Raw genomic sequence first — 15,585 nt, 5'->3', positions numbered from 1 at the left:
CACCTTCCCATCCTGCTCCTGCAGTGCACGACGCTGCAAAGCCTGGGGAGCCGCAACGATGCTGTGCCGGGGCTCAGCTTGGGCTGCAGCCTGCACAGTGTTTGATGCAGCAGCACTTGCTGCCCACTCCAGCGCATCCCCACGAGAGGGCAGGGCAGGCCCACGCTGCAGCCGTAGCCCCGGATGTCCCCAAAGCAGCCGCCCCTGCAGCCAACCCTGCGGACACAAAGAGGGGGACGTTCCCTCTGCCCGAGTTCCCCTTTCAGAGCACAGCACCCATCCTGGATGCAGCTCAATGCCGCGCTGTAGCCCCAGGCCGGCTGCCATCGCCCCCAGCACACGGCCCCAAAGGGTCCCCGTCGGCGGCCTCCCACGCTGGCACCCGAGGTTTCCTTGACGCAAGCAGAGCGCAGCCGGGCGCCGCTTGTGCCCCACGTTGGCGCAGCCGGGACCCCACGCTCACAGCTGCCCACGCAAACCACGGCGCTCACAGAGGGGTCGGTTCCCAGAGCTGAGGGAGATGAACGGGAGACGGGGCTGCTTCAGAGCCTTTATTTTGGAGAGTCAAAGCCTGTAGATACAGCAATAAAATATACAAAAAAATAAAAAATCTTTACAGTATTGAATGTGGCCCAGGGGCTCCATTGACGGCAGCACAGGGACAAGCAACAGGCCTTGTGCCCTCTGAGCACCTACTGACTGCAAGGCGCCACTGTGCCCGTGGGCAGCCCCGAGCCCCCTGCCCTGCCCTCACACCGTGCCCGGTGCTGCCCAGGGGCTGCAGTCCCCAGCCCACAGTGAGGGGCACAGGGGGTGCTGTCTGTGGCACTGCCTCGGCTCTCTGCGCAGCTGACGGACCTGGAGCAGTGCAGGACAGGCCCCCCCTGCACCACAGCATCACAGGTACAAACAGAGCATCTCCAACCAGAGCACCAGCACCATTACAGCCCTGTGCCGGAGCCAAAAGTTTCTGATGGTGTTACCCACAGCTGCTGGGCCCACAGCCCTGCCCCACGCTCCCACTTTACTGCATGGAGGTTCCTGCTGCTCTGGGGAAGCACGTGCCCCTCACGCTGCTGCTCCCTCCCATTTTTGCTCAGGGATGGAACAGAAACCCACACCTGGAAAGGCCAGGAGGGCTCCCTACACTTGGGTAAATACAGAACAACCTGTAGTCAGCACAGCTCCCAACCTTCCCTGACCCCCAGTGTAAGGAGTCTTACTGCCTGCAGCATCAGCGCACCCAGGGCTGCTGCTGCCCCCCAGGCAGATCCCTCTCCCTTCATCCACCTTTCTTCCTTCAACCCTTCCCACCTCCTAACTTAACAGTGACAGCCAACCTCCAAAGTGCCACACAAAGCTCCTGAGAAGCTTCACACCCACTGCCTGGGACATCGCATGCTGCACCAGAGAGCCTGGTCACCCAGTGCAGGGCAGACTGGACAGCAGCAGCCCCTGCTCCCCTGCTCTGAAAGGTCTCACTGCAGACAGAAGTGCAGCTGAGCTCCTGTCACAAGTCTGGGTCAGGAGCAGCCTCCTGGTCCTAGAAAGGACCCAAGATGTAGATGCTGTCTGCTCACAAGCACACGCTGCTGCCAGAATGCCTCCCTGCCCTTCCCCACTACAGCACAGGGAAAGCAGTGGAGCTCAGGGCTGCTGGATCTGTGGTCTCTGCCCACAGCAGGAAGGCAGCTCTAAGCACTGACACTCCCTGCTCCTGGCAGAGCACAGCAAAGCCCTCCACATCACCCTTGGGTTCCCCCACCCTGCAGCACAGAGCCGCTCGCCCCCCTCTGGGCCACAAGTGGGACAAAGGGAAAACAGAGATGAGATTCCTCTGCAGGTTCTGATGGCTGCTGGGCAGCTGCTGCACAGCACAACACCCGCAGGGAGACTGGGTCTGGCCGATACCCTCTGAGCTCCAGGCTCACTGCACTGTGGGCTTCCAGACACTGGCAGTCAAGAAAGCAGCTTTCAACAGCAGGCAGCACGGCAGGGGCTGCAGAAGCATTTGTAAAAACTGAGGCTGCAATTGGAGGCTAATAGGCACTTGAATGAGCAAAACAATAATAAAAAACTGTTATGGAAGGAAATAGAAAAAGGTTCAACCCATTTCCCCCAAAGAGGCGAACAGCACCACAGCAGGGAGGTGTCTGTTCGTCTGGGTAAAACAAGGAGTCGGTGGCAAGGATCACAGCCCACAGCTCCTCCCGAGAAAAGGCCCAGAGCAAACGTGACCAAGAATGATTTGGAGCCACGCGGGTCCTGCAGGTGCTGCCAGCACAGCGCATCACATTGGTGAAGAAGCACATTCCTGGGTCAGCTCCATGTCGAAGGTCAGCGACTCTGTGCAAAACGCAGGCAGGAGTTACAGGGGCTGCGCCCTGACCCGGGGTCCTGCTGTCACCAGGACGCCTTGGGGCGCTGGGTCCCACCACACTCACCAAACTGGCCTCCTGCGTTGGCCTCCGCTCCCTCGCTACCATTGCCAAACTGCATGAGTGAGTCAAGGGTGCGTGGAGACATGGGCAGGTCAATGGTATTGCTGAAAGAGGTGCTGTCAGAAAGAGGAAAAAGCATCAGATCCAGCCAGAGCGGACACCTCCGGCCCCTCCAGTGGGCCCCAGGGCACAGTGCAGGCAGCTGGGAGCCCTCTGGAAGGCAAAGGGGCCCTCGAGGGGAGAGCGGCCCAGCACAGTGTGGGCAGCACACTGCCACCTGGCTCAGCTCCACTGCAGTCCCCCTCCCCCGTGCAGACAAAGGATTTGTGGCAAGGCTGAGCATGTGAATGTTCCCCTGAGCTTACAGATATCTCCAGGAACACTTACGGGGTGACACAGATGAACTTTGTCTTCAGGTATGGAGCAGCACCTGAATGAGAGCACAGCCTGGTCACCATCTGCAGGAGGAAGAACCCCGCTCCCCTCCTCACAGCCCTGCAGACAGCCTTCATGCACCGCCCACACCAACAGGGTCCCCAGGCCATCCTGTGACCAACATGGGATCCCCTAATGGATGCAGTTTTCCATCACAGTGCTGTCCCTGCAGCCATTCCACAGGCAGGAGCTGTGCTGGGACGCAGAAAATCAACGACTACCTGAGTCAGTGGCTTCTGAGTGTTCCTGGCTCTCAGAGCGGCAGTACTTCCCAAACGCCTCCTCTTTGGGGATGTCGGGGTACAGATACACCAGGGGAGACACCAGAATGTTGGTGGCATCCATGATTTTGTAGCCCATGATGATTTCCGCAAAGGACATGCTGTTCAGCTGTTGTTTGGTGTAAGGTTCCACAGACTGGATCTGAGTCTTTCCTGTATGAGAAGACTTTAAACACAGGGCAAGACACCTGCAGTCCTAGGGCAAAGGCAGGGACTTTTCTCAAGCTCCCCAGGGGCAGCACAGATGGGACAGAGTCACCTGGGGTTGTGCTTAACCTCACCAGGCACCCAGCAGAGCACACAGCAGTGCTTCAGTGCACGTGGGTGGGGACAGTCTGGATGCAAGGACCAGCAAAAGATGCCCAGGCTCAAAGACTTAACCAGGGACAAGAGCCATAATGACAAGCACAAGTGCCTCATTAGGGGGATGAAGCCACGGTCCAAACCCCAGTTTGGAGCCAGGAAGGTTGGCTGAGAAAAACAGCACACCCAGGGCAGTGGTGGAGAGCAACGTACCACTGATGTCCTTCTCCACCCACGTGAAGGTGATGCCACCCTCCTTGCTGCTCTCACTGAAGCGCAGGAGGAAGGTTCCCGGAGGCTTGGTGCTCAGGATGGCTCGTTCCCGCTCCTTGCTGATGAACCCCATGATGTACCTGGGTGCAGGGAACAAGGCTGGGTCAGGACATGGGGGCAGCTATTCCAGAGCATGAATCCTGGCAGTTCTCTGTACACTGATGGGCAGCAGCAGCCACCAATGTTTTGGGGATTGTCTGGGGAGCCCCAAGTGTTTTCACTCTGAACCAAAGGGCCTGGACAGAAGAAGCATTCCAGGAGAGCTCAGCTGCACCTGGGACAAGGTACTGCCTCCACAAGGACAGGACTCCTGGGTCATCAGATTGACAACGGCTGAGACTCACCCTTCATTCCACAGCGCCAGGATGTATTTTTTCACCAAGTCAATGATGTTGTCCAGCCAGACCCAGAAAGAGAAGCCTTTGCCTGCCATGTTCTCCTGAGGAAGAAAGCAGAGGGGTTGTGAATAGAGCTAGAGTGGAGAACAGCCAAGGGGAGACACTCGGGGGAAGAGAGGGAATTATACCTTGCAGAACTTGGCCCAGGTGATCTGACAGCCAGAGTAGTTCACACCTGGCCCTGACAGAGAACAGGACTGTCAACATGCAGATATGACTGTTGCTCCAAAGATACAGTTTTCAGGGAGCAACCACAGGTTTGTGGTATTCGGAGGAAAAAAAACCTCAAGCCACTAAAAATGATGGCTTCTTTCCCAAATACTGCAATCTCACTACAGCATTGCATTTAGGAGTGGGGAGCTGCCACCAGGGCTGGCAGGGGCAGACAGGACACCGATGTTGGATTACCTAGAAGTTTTTCTGCCAGGGTTGTCAGCTGCTCAATGCTGAGACCACGCTTGGTAGTAGAGGAGAACTGCCAGCTCAGCACCTCTGCCACCTGGTCCCACGTCCCAATAGGCGGCTTAGTGAAGAAGTTCACGTTCTGTACATGAGAGAACACAGCCCTGAGCATAAGAAAGGGACAGAAGCAGGGCCAGGTTCTGTTCCATCCCGATGGGCCTGAGCAGTTCCTCAGCCTCTCTGCCAGGATACCTGGCCCAAAGAAGGCTTCACTCCTTCACCAGCCACCCCATGGTTCCAACCCTACCTTGGGGTTGTTGGTCAGCATGTTGTACCACAGGATGGATGCCCAGGCATTAGGCATCTGGCAGATGTTTGAGATGACGACCACAGGCAGCGAGTGGGTCTGCAAAGATAGGACACAACTGAAGTCAGAGACTTATTACCAAATCCTGCAATTCCCCACAGGACAGCAGACCCCAGCAAGGGTCTCCCACTCCATTCTGTGCCACGAAGGCCCTAGGAAGGGTGCAGCCACACAGCAAAGGCTGATACCACCTCTAGCCAAAGCCTCCCCCACCCTACAGCTCACTCCACTGCAACCCACAGCCTGAGCTTCTTGTTCCCTGCCAGTCAGCTCCCCAGCCTGGAAGGGCAGACATATCCAGCACAGAGCAGGATGCAACTCAGGCAGGGCCACACACAGCAGATCTGCCTCCCAGAGCTGCTCCTCTGCAGCAGGGCACAGCCCACAGAAACACAGCAGCTAATCCCCAGCTCACCTCCAGATCGATCTTCAGCCCCTGGTGGTACACCTCTGTCTCAAAGGTGATGAGGTGCAGCTCCTCAGTCACAATCAGTGAGGCCTGGGGGTGGAACAGAACACAGTAAACCCACAGCAAACATCTGCCCTCAGCCTGATACAGCACTCTCAGGTCTGGGCAGGGAGAGCCAAGCTGGCAGCTGTCACGTGTCAGAGGGTGCCATGGCCACCCCTGAGGCTCAGCTGCCTAGTGGGGAATGGGACACCCAGACTGCTGTGGCTGTCCTGAGTACAGCTGCCAGTAAAGGGCTCTCCCAGCCAGGGTCCCCTTCCCAGCACTTACATCGCAGTTGGCTCTGCCTCCATTACCACACCGCTGTTCCCGCAGTGTCTGCAAAGGGAAAAAACATGTTAAAGCAACACCATGATGTCACACTGCCTCAGTGGGAGCAGTCTGAGGCCTCGTGGCACCTACCAGGTGCTTGAACTCTGCTGAAAGGCTGCCGTTATTTGACTCCTCCATGTTCATGACCTTGGTGTTTGTCCCCAGGATGTTAAACTTCCGGGACCTAAAATGAGAAAAGATGCAGCATGGCTGATGGCCTCTCAGAGCAAGTGTGTAGTAGTAGGACATTTGCCAACATTAAAAGCAGAAGTGAAAGGGAAAAAAAAAAAAAAAAAGGAAAGAAAAAAAGAAACCACTGCACTTACCCCCGAAGTGCTGCAACATCACCAGAGTCCCTAGGAAAGGGAAGAGAAAAAACAGTCACATAGCTGTGGGGGGGTTTGCTGCACTACAGCACCAAGTCCCACGAGGCCCTCCGACCCATGAATGAATCCTGGGGACCCACCACCACCCTATACTCTCTCCTTTAAGGTCATAGTGGCCCTCAGTGCAGACGTAGGAGCAAGTCTGACTGCAATATCCACACACAGCACCTCCAGGATCAGAGCACAGGACTCACTTGTCAATGCAGACCTTGATTTTCAGCTGATAGTTCAGCTCTGGAAACTTCACCAACAATCTGAAAAGAGTCAGCAGACAGACTGTCAGCACCAGCATCACGAACGTGTGAACAACTGGAGATAAACACAGCACCTGGCACAGAGCACAGAAGAGCTGGATGCACAGCAGCGCTGCACACATCCCACAGCAGACAGCACCATTCACACCACAAAGCCCACCAGGACACAGCACAACCCAGCTCCTTTGGCATGTGGCACACTGCCCTGAACCTATGGTTCCCCCGAGCCCTATAAAGAGTTTGTTTTGGCCACTGACTGCCCACTCCAGGCAGACTGCTCTGAACCATCTGTGCTTCTTCTGCCAAGGAGGCAACTGGGGCACAGCTGTGACGGTAACGAAGCTGTAGGCAGAGCCTTGTGTCAGAGCAGCAGATTTCCATAGAAGCTGGTGAAGGACACAGGCCAGAAGACAGGCCTCTGGCAGGGACACAATGACACTTCCTGTGTCTGTCCCCACACTGGGATTTACCAGAACCCCAGCTGCCTCCAGGAATACAATGGAGCCCCAGCCAACAATCACCATCCCTGCACTGAGTCACCCAGGCTGCACTCCAGCAGGGCCAGCCTGCAGTGAGCCATTCCGTCCCAGCACCAGCACTCCCTGGGCAAACTGAAAACTGCATCTGAACCAGCTCTTCCTCGGAGACAGATGCCGCATTTGCCCCGCATTCCTTCCCTGCACAGAGGAATCACAGGGGCCAGCAACCCACCTGACTTTGGTAGTGAACTGCACACCGGTTTTGATGACCAAAGGCCGGTCAGGATGCATGGGCATGCAGGGCTGCCTCTCCACCACAAAAGCACTGTAGAAGACACACAGAATGCGGTCAAACCTCAGCCCCATCCCAGCACACAGTGCTCACCCCTTCATGCACTGCCTGTAACCAAGGAACAGGTCACAAGCTCCCTCCCAGCCCTCAGCACCTTTTCATCAGGTTCCTGAACAGCTCCACAATCCGCTCCTCCAGCATTGGCCGGTGTTGGACAATTGGGTCACCCTTGTAGGACACCTTCTGCTGCAGCTCTTCTAGTTTCTTGATCTGCTGCCGGGTCTGTAGCTGTGATTCGGCAAGAGAGGTTATCCTAGGGAGCAGGAAGAACCAGCGTTAGCTCTGGCTGCCAAGTCCCACACAGTCCCTGCCCACAGAGCCCTCCTCCTCCCCTCACTTCTGCAAGAGAGGACAATCGTTGTACCAAACCAGCAGAGAACAGAACGCGTCCATAGTGCATTTTTCTAGACCACAGACTATGAAAGAAATCTGCATGAGCCAAATTGTGCAGTCATACCAACCAAGGGCACAGAACAGCCATGCAAGCTACCAGCCTTACAGTCTCACAAACCTGGAGCTAACGAATCCAGCATTATTGTCCACCATCAAGTATAAGTGTGGCTACGACTACATTTACACCTGCAGGCATCAGCAGCCATTTTGCAAGGACGTTGCCAAAGGCAGAGAACTCATTTTTGGTGCTGGCATTTGATTAGTGCCTCTCCAGGGTCCGGTGCAATCTTACCAGTTCTCAAGCCGGTCTAAGCAGATATTTGGTGGGCCACCAATGCAGGCAATTTGTTGCCGTCTCTTCCAGTCTGCCAACTCCTCATCTGCCAGCATCTTCTGCACATACTCCATGGCTGACAACAGTCCTGCCAGCTCACTCACAATACCCTGCCAAACGAGGAAGCAGGACCTTCAGCATTCTGACTGCCTCCAAGACCCATAAGCTTCATGATCACAAGAAGTGGAGCTGCCCACTGCTTTATTGCCAGTGCTGCTCTTCTAATTCTACCCATGCATGACTATCAAATCCATATCCCAGAGTAAGAGCACACCTATACCCTGCAGGGATCTGGAAGGCCAGTAGCATGACATACCCTTCGCATCTGGTCCAGCGCTGTGAGCATCTGTTCCAGTTGCTGCATTTTCTGACGTGTCACTGACTGATTGTTTCCATTCAGATCCTGCATGTCTGTGCAAATAGGACACACAACTTCAGCCAAACAAACGCACTCCTCCTACCCTCCCAAACATCACAACGAAGACCACAAAGTTGACTACAAATGAGCAGACATTCTAGAAAGCCATCAGCAGTTAAGGGGTGATCTCAGCCTTTGACAGCTCTGCCTCCAAGCACCTTTCTGGCATTTCTGCATACACAGCAGCATTATCGCCTTCTCATGCAGTTCTCCTTTCACAGGCAAAGCTCAGGTTTGGATCCCCTGCAGGCCCTGTCAGCTTCTTTTTGTTTCTGTCACTATCTACAATTGTCATGCAAATGCCCTAAGACTAACCCACCCTTCAAGCTTGGGGAGGAGGCACTGGGAGGGCTGGAACACACCCTCCAGCATGTTTCCTTGCAGGAACACACTTTGGCTTGCCAGATGCTAATGAGCTTTAATACCTCCTTGGCTTTTCAAAGTCTTGTAGTTAAAATCAAAGTCATCCTGGAGATTCTCCACCACTTTCATCTTCTGCTCCAGATCCTGCAAGGCAAGAGATGGGATTTGCTCAAAGTACTACATCACCACAGCACTCCTAGAAGTACCAGGGGAAGAAGGTGCCCAGGCAGCACACTTACCTGCACCCTCTTCCTTACATCCTGCAGATGCTGCTCCAGCATCTGCTGCTTTTCTGTCACTACAGCTGCTGTTGGATGTGTCGCCTGCCCCCCTTGCTGTAGAAGGGACAAAGGAAGGCATCAGAACAGAGCTGTAACTCAGGGACAGTCCCTTCCCAGCCTCAGGAGGTTTTGCATGAAGTAAAACCCTTTATTACACAAACAAACATAGTGCAGAGCACTGATGCACCCCGGCTGAGGGTCAACCGCCCTTCACTGCAGTTTGAGCACCCCTCTGAACTACCATTGCTGCAAGAAACATGCAAGAAGCTTCAGACCAGAGCTTCCTGATGGCACCAAGTCCTGTGCAGACTGCCTGGGTGGGCAGAGGGACACCTGAGTCGCCTACCTGGGCTGCAGTGGCAGCTGTCTGGAGGAGCCGTGACTCTTCCCACAGGCAGCGAGCCACAATGCGGGCTATTTCCATCGGCTTCTCCAAATATCTGCTCTGTAAAACATGGAAGGCCTCAGGGTTAGCCTTCAAACTATAACTGCTGGGATCTCTGCAGGCTGTAGGGCTGGGATCTGTGAGCTGTGACAAGGAGGCCACTGCACTTCAGTAACAGAATGGTTGCCTCCCACCTCACCTGCAGGAACTGCTTGATGCGCCGCAGGTTGTGCTGGTACAGGACATTGGATTCCTGCAGGAAGCGGCTGTACTGCTGGTCGATCTCCCCCAGCAGGTTGTGGAACACCAGCGTGGCGTGTGACTCCTTGTTGGCAGCATACGCCCTGCATGAGGAGACAGCAGAGCCATTACACCCAGCCCATGGACGGCACAGCACAGTACTGCAGGAAGGGCTGCTCTGTGCACTGCCCCAACACAGCCCAGCATCCCAGTGACTGCCCAACCTACATCAGGATGCAGCCACAGTAGGCCTTGCTCCCACGAGAGCAGGGAGAGAGAGGTGTCTGGATGCTGGAAGACAGCAGGCACAAGCACCTCAATTCCAAACTTGTTTAGAACAGAGCTCGACGTAAACCCTGACACCTCTGCTGTGGATTTCCCCTTTCTCCTAGCCTGAGGTCTGACACCAAACACACAGACTCCCACTCCATTTCACACTGCATGCAACACAAGGAGGAAGAGTGGCCCCAGCACCCAGAAAAGCTGGCAGAGTCCCTCCAGAGCTGCCTGGCACCTGCCGCTGTCCCCATCTGGGTGTCCCAAGCGCAGTCTGTCAGAGCTGGGCAGTGCCTTACCAGTCCTGGCTCTCAATCCACGGGGCCAGGAACTGCCGCAGCTCCATGGGGAAGCTGTCGCTGTAAAGCTGGTGGAGCTGCTCCAGGTACCGCGTGTCGAGCTGCTGCAGCTGGTTCCACTGCGCCATCCTGGCCGGCTCCGGAACCCTGCGGGGACAGGCAGGTCAGCACAGTGCCTCTGAGCACACAGGCAGCCCCCCCTGCACAGCACACGGCTTGGCTCAGGCTGACCCTGGGAAGGGAAACAGGGAAGGGCTACAAGGCAGCAGAGCACTGGGCTGCGCTCTGCACTGATCCAGCAGCAAGAGGGCTGCCTGCCTGCCCTCACCACCTGATGCTCAGCAAGGCTCCAACAGCCAGCTCCAATTCTGCTGCATTAACAATCCAGAGGCAGGAAGCTGTGGATCTGCCTCAGTGAGGAACACAGCGCAATGCAGCCACTTGCTTTGGGAGATGCACTTCCCTCCATTTTGAGCACCTTAAAGGTTTTCTGCTTACCTTGCCAGCTGAGGTCTGACGCTGGTAGGGCTCAGGCTCTGCTCACAACCACTACTGCCTGCTGAGATTCACAGCTCACCAGCAGCACAGCCCTCACTGTGGCACACCCCAGCCCCACGCAGCCCTGCCACGAGCCCTGGGACAATTGCTGATCTCCAGCTTCCAGCCAAGCTACAGTGAGGAAACCCTCCCACAACAAGCAGCTGTCAGCCCCCAGCTCAGCACTGCTGTCATCACTGTCACCTGCGCTGAGAGGAGGTGGAACCACAGACCCAAAGCACACAGCCAGTGAGGGACTAAAGGGCACGAGTCGGTGTGGGCAGCAGGCCGGTCAGCACGCACCGCTCAGGGCTCCAGGCTGGAAATCTACCCAAAACCAGGCAGGAAATCTACCCAAAACCAGGCAGGATCCACCGCGCTGCCCCAGCGGGGAGCTGAGGAACGCCCGGATCCTGACTCATCTTCCTTTCCAAGTTAATCCAAACCATCTGGGAGCAGAGCAGTGCGCCTGGCTGCTGAGCTCCAGCCTCTCCCATTCCTGTGCAGGACCTCAGCCGTACGAACCCACTGAATGGCTACAGACACAGACAGGCATAAAGCCTCGCTTCGGTTTCCTTGGAAAAAAACCCTTCCCAAGCAGCTGGCCTCGGATAAACTTCCTCCTAGAGAGGCACCATTTCCCAAAGCTTTCCTACCTTCGTGCCGGGGGGAAGAGCGAAAGGCTTGGGCATGCAGGTCACTGCAATAGGGCCGGGGCTTTGATCTGCTGCCAGTCCCTTCCGCCCCGCAGTCAGCCCTGCGCCTGCTCCCGAGGGCAGGGAAGGAGCTGCAGAGCTTACAGTAAGTGCGGAAGGCGGAGACTGCCAGGAAGCAGCAGAAACGAGGAAGGAGCAATTTTCAAGTGAGCGGCTCGCACATCAATAGAAGTCGAAGTCAGCCTAAGGAGAGGACGGCAAGCTGTGCAGGAAGCACAGGCGCAGAGCACCACCGAGCCGCACCACGGGCTCACTTCCCCCAGAAAGTGGTTTGATTTTTGCAGACAACCCCAGCAAGCGACACGTCAGCAGGGCGGCACGGGGCTGGCACATGGCTGACACCAGAGCTGTCCCAAAGGCAGAGGTGGTGGGTAATGACTGGGAGGGAGATGTGGGCAGCGGGGCTGGGAGCAGCACCCAGCCCTGAGCTCCCAGAGGGCAGGTGGGAGGAAGCCAGCGCCGCTCTGAGACCGCATTTAGTCCCATCCTGCAGAGCAGAGCAGAGCCTGCGGGCTCCAGGATGGGCTGGGAACAGGGCAGCAAAGCACAGAGCTGGGGACCACCAGGGCCTCGACTTCTGCTGCCCAGCACAGCCCTGTGCCCCATGTTCCCCCCAGAGCAGCTGCACAGCACAGCCAGGCTCAGCCAGCAGTTCTCAGAGCATCCCTGATTTCTGCCATCCGACACTTCCAGCAGAGTGAACTCGGTGCTTTTCTGGTGTTTGCTGGATGCGACCCTTCCTCTACTTCTGTGGACAGTTCTTAGAGGAGAAAAAGGGGAATCAGCCCCACCGTGAGACGTGGGGAGACGACACACATTGACTGGCACCCGACAAGGAGTTAAGCTGCTTTTTAGAGCTTTGTGGCATTGCGCAGCCCAGAGGACAGCAGCATCCAGAGGACACTAACCTTGAACCACAGCCTGTGCTGCAATCGCTAGAGAAGATCACGTGAGCAAAGCCTGGCTTTAACAGAGCAATAGGTGAAAGGGAGGAGGAGAAACAGGAGCCTGTAAGGAGACAGACATTCCGTCAGACTCGAGGGAAGACTCGGCTCTGTTTGACACCTGTGTGACCCCAGGTCTTCTCCTTTTCACACCACGACAGGTCGGGCCCTTTGCTGTGCTCCATGGCTGCTCACCAGGCACAGCACGAAGGTCCGTCCGGCAGCAGCAGCACAGGGAGCACTCACAGGTGCTCACACTGCTTTTAGCTGAGTGCTACAGAGGCTGCCAGCTCAGTGTGAAGCATGAGGGGGGAAATGAAGCAAGAAACACGCAGCCAAGAGCTGAGAATCCACAAACCACTGACATCCGCAGCTCCCGCCCTGCACTTCCCTGATCCAAGCAGATCTTCCATAAGCAAAGCCCTGCTCCGGGTCTCACTGGGCTGCATTTGAACCCAAACCTGTGCAGCACTAAAGGAGACATCTAAGTCCCTGCACACCATCCTGTGAGCAGCCCAGGGAGCAGCAGCTGCCCTGCAAAGTGCTCATCCCTGAAAAACAGAACTTGCACAAAGCAAAGCACAAACTGCTCAGCCTCATCCCACTGCAGGCATCTCCTCCCAGCGCAGGCACGCAAAGTAGTGAAGGAAGTGGCTGCAGAACACACGCATGAGTACAATAAGAGGCACCACAGAGGACTCAGTGCTGTGTGGGATCGAAGCAGCAGCCCGTGGGGATGGTTGCTGCCTTGAGCTGTGCTCACTGCCTGCCAGTCCGTGGGTCCCTCTCAGCCCTTTTCTCCAGGGATATCAGCACAGACACAGAACACCACATCGAGTTTTTACACCCCTCCTGACCTACAAACTCCCCCCACGCCACCACAGGAAAAGGGCTGTGCACAGCATCCACACAATGTGCTGCACGATGGGCTCTCACCAAGTGGGACAGCTCTGCTGCAGCGCCTGATGGAGGCTGCCAACCCATCAGAGTCACAGGAGGATGTGGAAAGGGAGGGAATGTCTGGGAGCAGCGAGGAGGCAGGAAGCAGCCAGAAAGAGGACTTTCCTCCTTCAGCGCAGCGCCTCCTGCTCACCCCTCCCAGTGGCGCCCAATGCTCTGCGAGGAAAACGGGCTCTGTGACCCCCCGACCACCAGAGTCACCTGCACTGTGAAAGCTTCCACACCGCCAGCCCAAAACCCAATGCAGATCCCTCTGCAGCCCATCATGCTGTGGGGAAGCTCCCGGGGCAGGTTTAAAAGTCTGAGGGCCAAACCCCAGCAGTTCTGATGGGTTTGCTGCCTCTCTGGTTTGCCTCTTCTCTCACGGCTGGAGGAGAGCCAAAGAGACACTGACGAGCCCTGGGCTGAGCACAGCATGACGCAAGCGCTGAGGTAAACAAGCTGCACAGAGCTCAGAGCAGAGCGGCTAAAAGTAGCCCCAGAGTTAAAGTTCATCTTTCTTTAGCTTCCCTGCGAGGGCAGAGCGCAGCAGCCTGAGCTGGGCAGCGGCACCGCAGCTCCACACATTCCAACAGCCAAGCAGTGCTGCTGTTGAGGGAAACAGCCCCCGACAGCCTTTGTGTGTCTGGGATGTACCTGAGTGCAGCTCCCTGTGACACCGTGCAGGGCCTTCACCAACAGCAGCGATTCTCCAAGGAAGAGCAAGCAGAGGGCAAACATTGGAGAGACCCCTGAGGACGCTGCAGCCCACCCGGACGGGGCTCAGGTGCCCACAGTGCAGCTCAGCTGTGATAGCAGCGATCCCCCCCCGGCACACTCCTGCCCTGGCAGCGATCTGCCCACCTGTGCTCTGGCTCTCAGAGGAACCACACAGCTGCTCCAACACCCGAAGTGGAGGCACCGCTCAGTGCCCCCCCCGGCCCACACAGCCAGCAGCAGGCGGATGGAAAACTGCTCTGCCAAACAGCTCCTCCGACGTGCAGCCCCAAGCAGCAGCCAGACCCCATGGATGCAGAAGGGCTCTTCCAGGGCCTGAGCCCTCGTCACACCGCCAGGGCCTCCGTGTGCCCTCTGGCAGGCAGCGTGTGGCACAGCAGCGCTGCACTCCTACGCACCAGGACCGCAGGGCTCAGCTCCACGGCCACGGGGTCAAGCACCGAACGGAAGCCGTGCCCAGGGAAAAGGCCACAGGCGGGACAGCGCCGTGCAGCGATACCGAGGGCAAAGTGCTGCGCTGCACTCAAGGCACCCGGCGGCCGCGCGCAGCTCGGGGTCTCCACGAACGTCCCCGGGCCGAGGCCCAGCGCGCCCCGAGGCCCGGCCCGGCCCCGCTCCCCTCGGTCCCTCCCGGTCCGGTCCGGTCCCGTCCCGTCCCCGCGCTCCCCCCGCGGCTGCTGCTCACCGGCGGTGCCGGGCGGGGCGGGGCTGCGGCTCCCGGTGCCGCCGACGATCGCGCTCCGGACGCGGCCCGACTGCGGCGCCCGCAGCCCCCGGCCCCGCTCCCCCGCGCGTCACGCGGGGCGCAGCCAATGGCGGCGCGGCATTCCCTCCGCCTCGGGAGGGACGGGCCCCGAGAGCCAATCAGCGCGGCCGTCCCGAGGTTGCGTCACGGCTCGCGACGGCGCCGCGGGGGGGCGCTGCCCCGCGCCGGCTGTTCCCGGATGGCGCCGCCCCCCCCGCCGCGGGGCGGCTCTGTGCAGGGGGCGGCGCGGGGGGAGGTGGCGACTGCCGGGAACGGCCGTGCGGGAAACCCGCTGAGTTCCGGGCAACGCTGTGACGTCAGCGCGCGAACCGCCGCCGCCGCCGCCTCTTAAAGGGGCCGTACCCCTCGTACCCCGCCCGGCGCTCTCGGAGCGCAGCAGCGACCCCGCGCGGGGCGATGTGGATCGGCGCCCACCCGGCCCGTGCTATACGGACGCCTTCCGAGGATCAGTTGCCCGGGACCCTCCTCCCTCCCCCAAGGAACGGGAGCCCGCAGCTCCGTGCCGGGCACGTCCACCCTCCGGTTACTGATCTGAGCCCAGCCCGCCCTGTGCTGGTTTCAGGCCGTTTCCCCCACCCGCCGCCCCGGCCCGGCGCTCAGCAGGCGTCATGCTGCTCCTTTACAAAAGAGCCTTTATTAGTTGTGCTGCTCACCAGGATGCAGTCATAGAAAACAATCAGAGCTTTGTCCGACGGCAGCTCGGCCGCACCGTGCGGGATGCAGCGCCGCCAGGAGCCCGCGGGGCGGGTTGGGAGCGTCAGACAACGAGAGGGAGAACGATCTGAGAGGAAAAGCGCGTTTATA

The 15,585-nt window shown here is 57.9% G+C and overlaps 1 protein-coding gene across 3 annotated transcripts; it reads right to left on the bottom strand.

Annotated features, from left to right (window-relative positions):
- Positions 1-537: 537 nt before the first annotated feature.
- STAT3 (signal transducer and activator of transcription 3) lies at positions 538-14,818 on the bottom strand. Of its 3 annotated transcripts, none has more exons than XM_072356421.1 (24): positions 14,701-14,818; positions 10,142-10,288; positions 9,526-9,670; positions 9,288-9,386; positions 8,900-8,995; positions 8,723-8,804; positions 8,196-8,290; positions 7,838-7,989; positions 7,247-7,405; positions 7,033-7,125; positions 6,262-6,321; positions 6,008-6,037; positions 5,772-5,865; positions 5,640-5,687; positions 5,316-5,399; positions 4,841-4,939; positions 4,540-4,675; positions 4,260-4,312; positions 4,078-4,172; positions 3,674-3,813; positions 3,095-3,310; positions 2,829-2,871; positions 2,445-2,557; positions 538-2,346 (listed from the first exon to the last, which is right to left on the bottom strand). In XM_072356421.1, the coding sequence occupies exons 2-24, from the start codon at positions 10,267-10,269 to the stop codon at positions 2,291-2,293; spliced, it is 2,316 nt and encodes a 771-aa protein (XP_072212522.1). In that variant the 5' UTR covers positions 10,270-10,288; positions 14,701-14,818; the 3' UTR covers positions 538-2,290. The 3 variants fall into 3 exon arrangements, with proteins under 3 accessions (XP_072212522.1, XP_072212524.1, XP_072212523.1); XM_072356423.1 differs by having other exon boundaries at positions 3,098-3,310; XM_072356422.1 differs by lacking the exon at positions 14,701-14,818 and adding an exon at positions 11,335-11,471.
- Positions 14,819-15,585: the final 767 nt, after the last annotated feature.

This window comes from Excalfactoria chinensis, chromosome 24 (genome assembly GCF_039878825.1).
Source record: "Excalfactoria chinensis isolate bCotChi1 chromosome 24, bCotChi1.hap2, whole genome shotgun sequence".
Classification (NCBI taxonomy): Eukaryota; Metazoa; Chordata; class Aves; order Galliformes; family Phasianidae; genus Excalfactoria; species Excalfactoria chinensis.
Note: the sequence above shows the minus strand (reverse complement) of the source record. Positions and strands in the feature narration are given on the sequence as shown.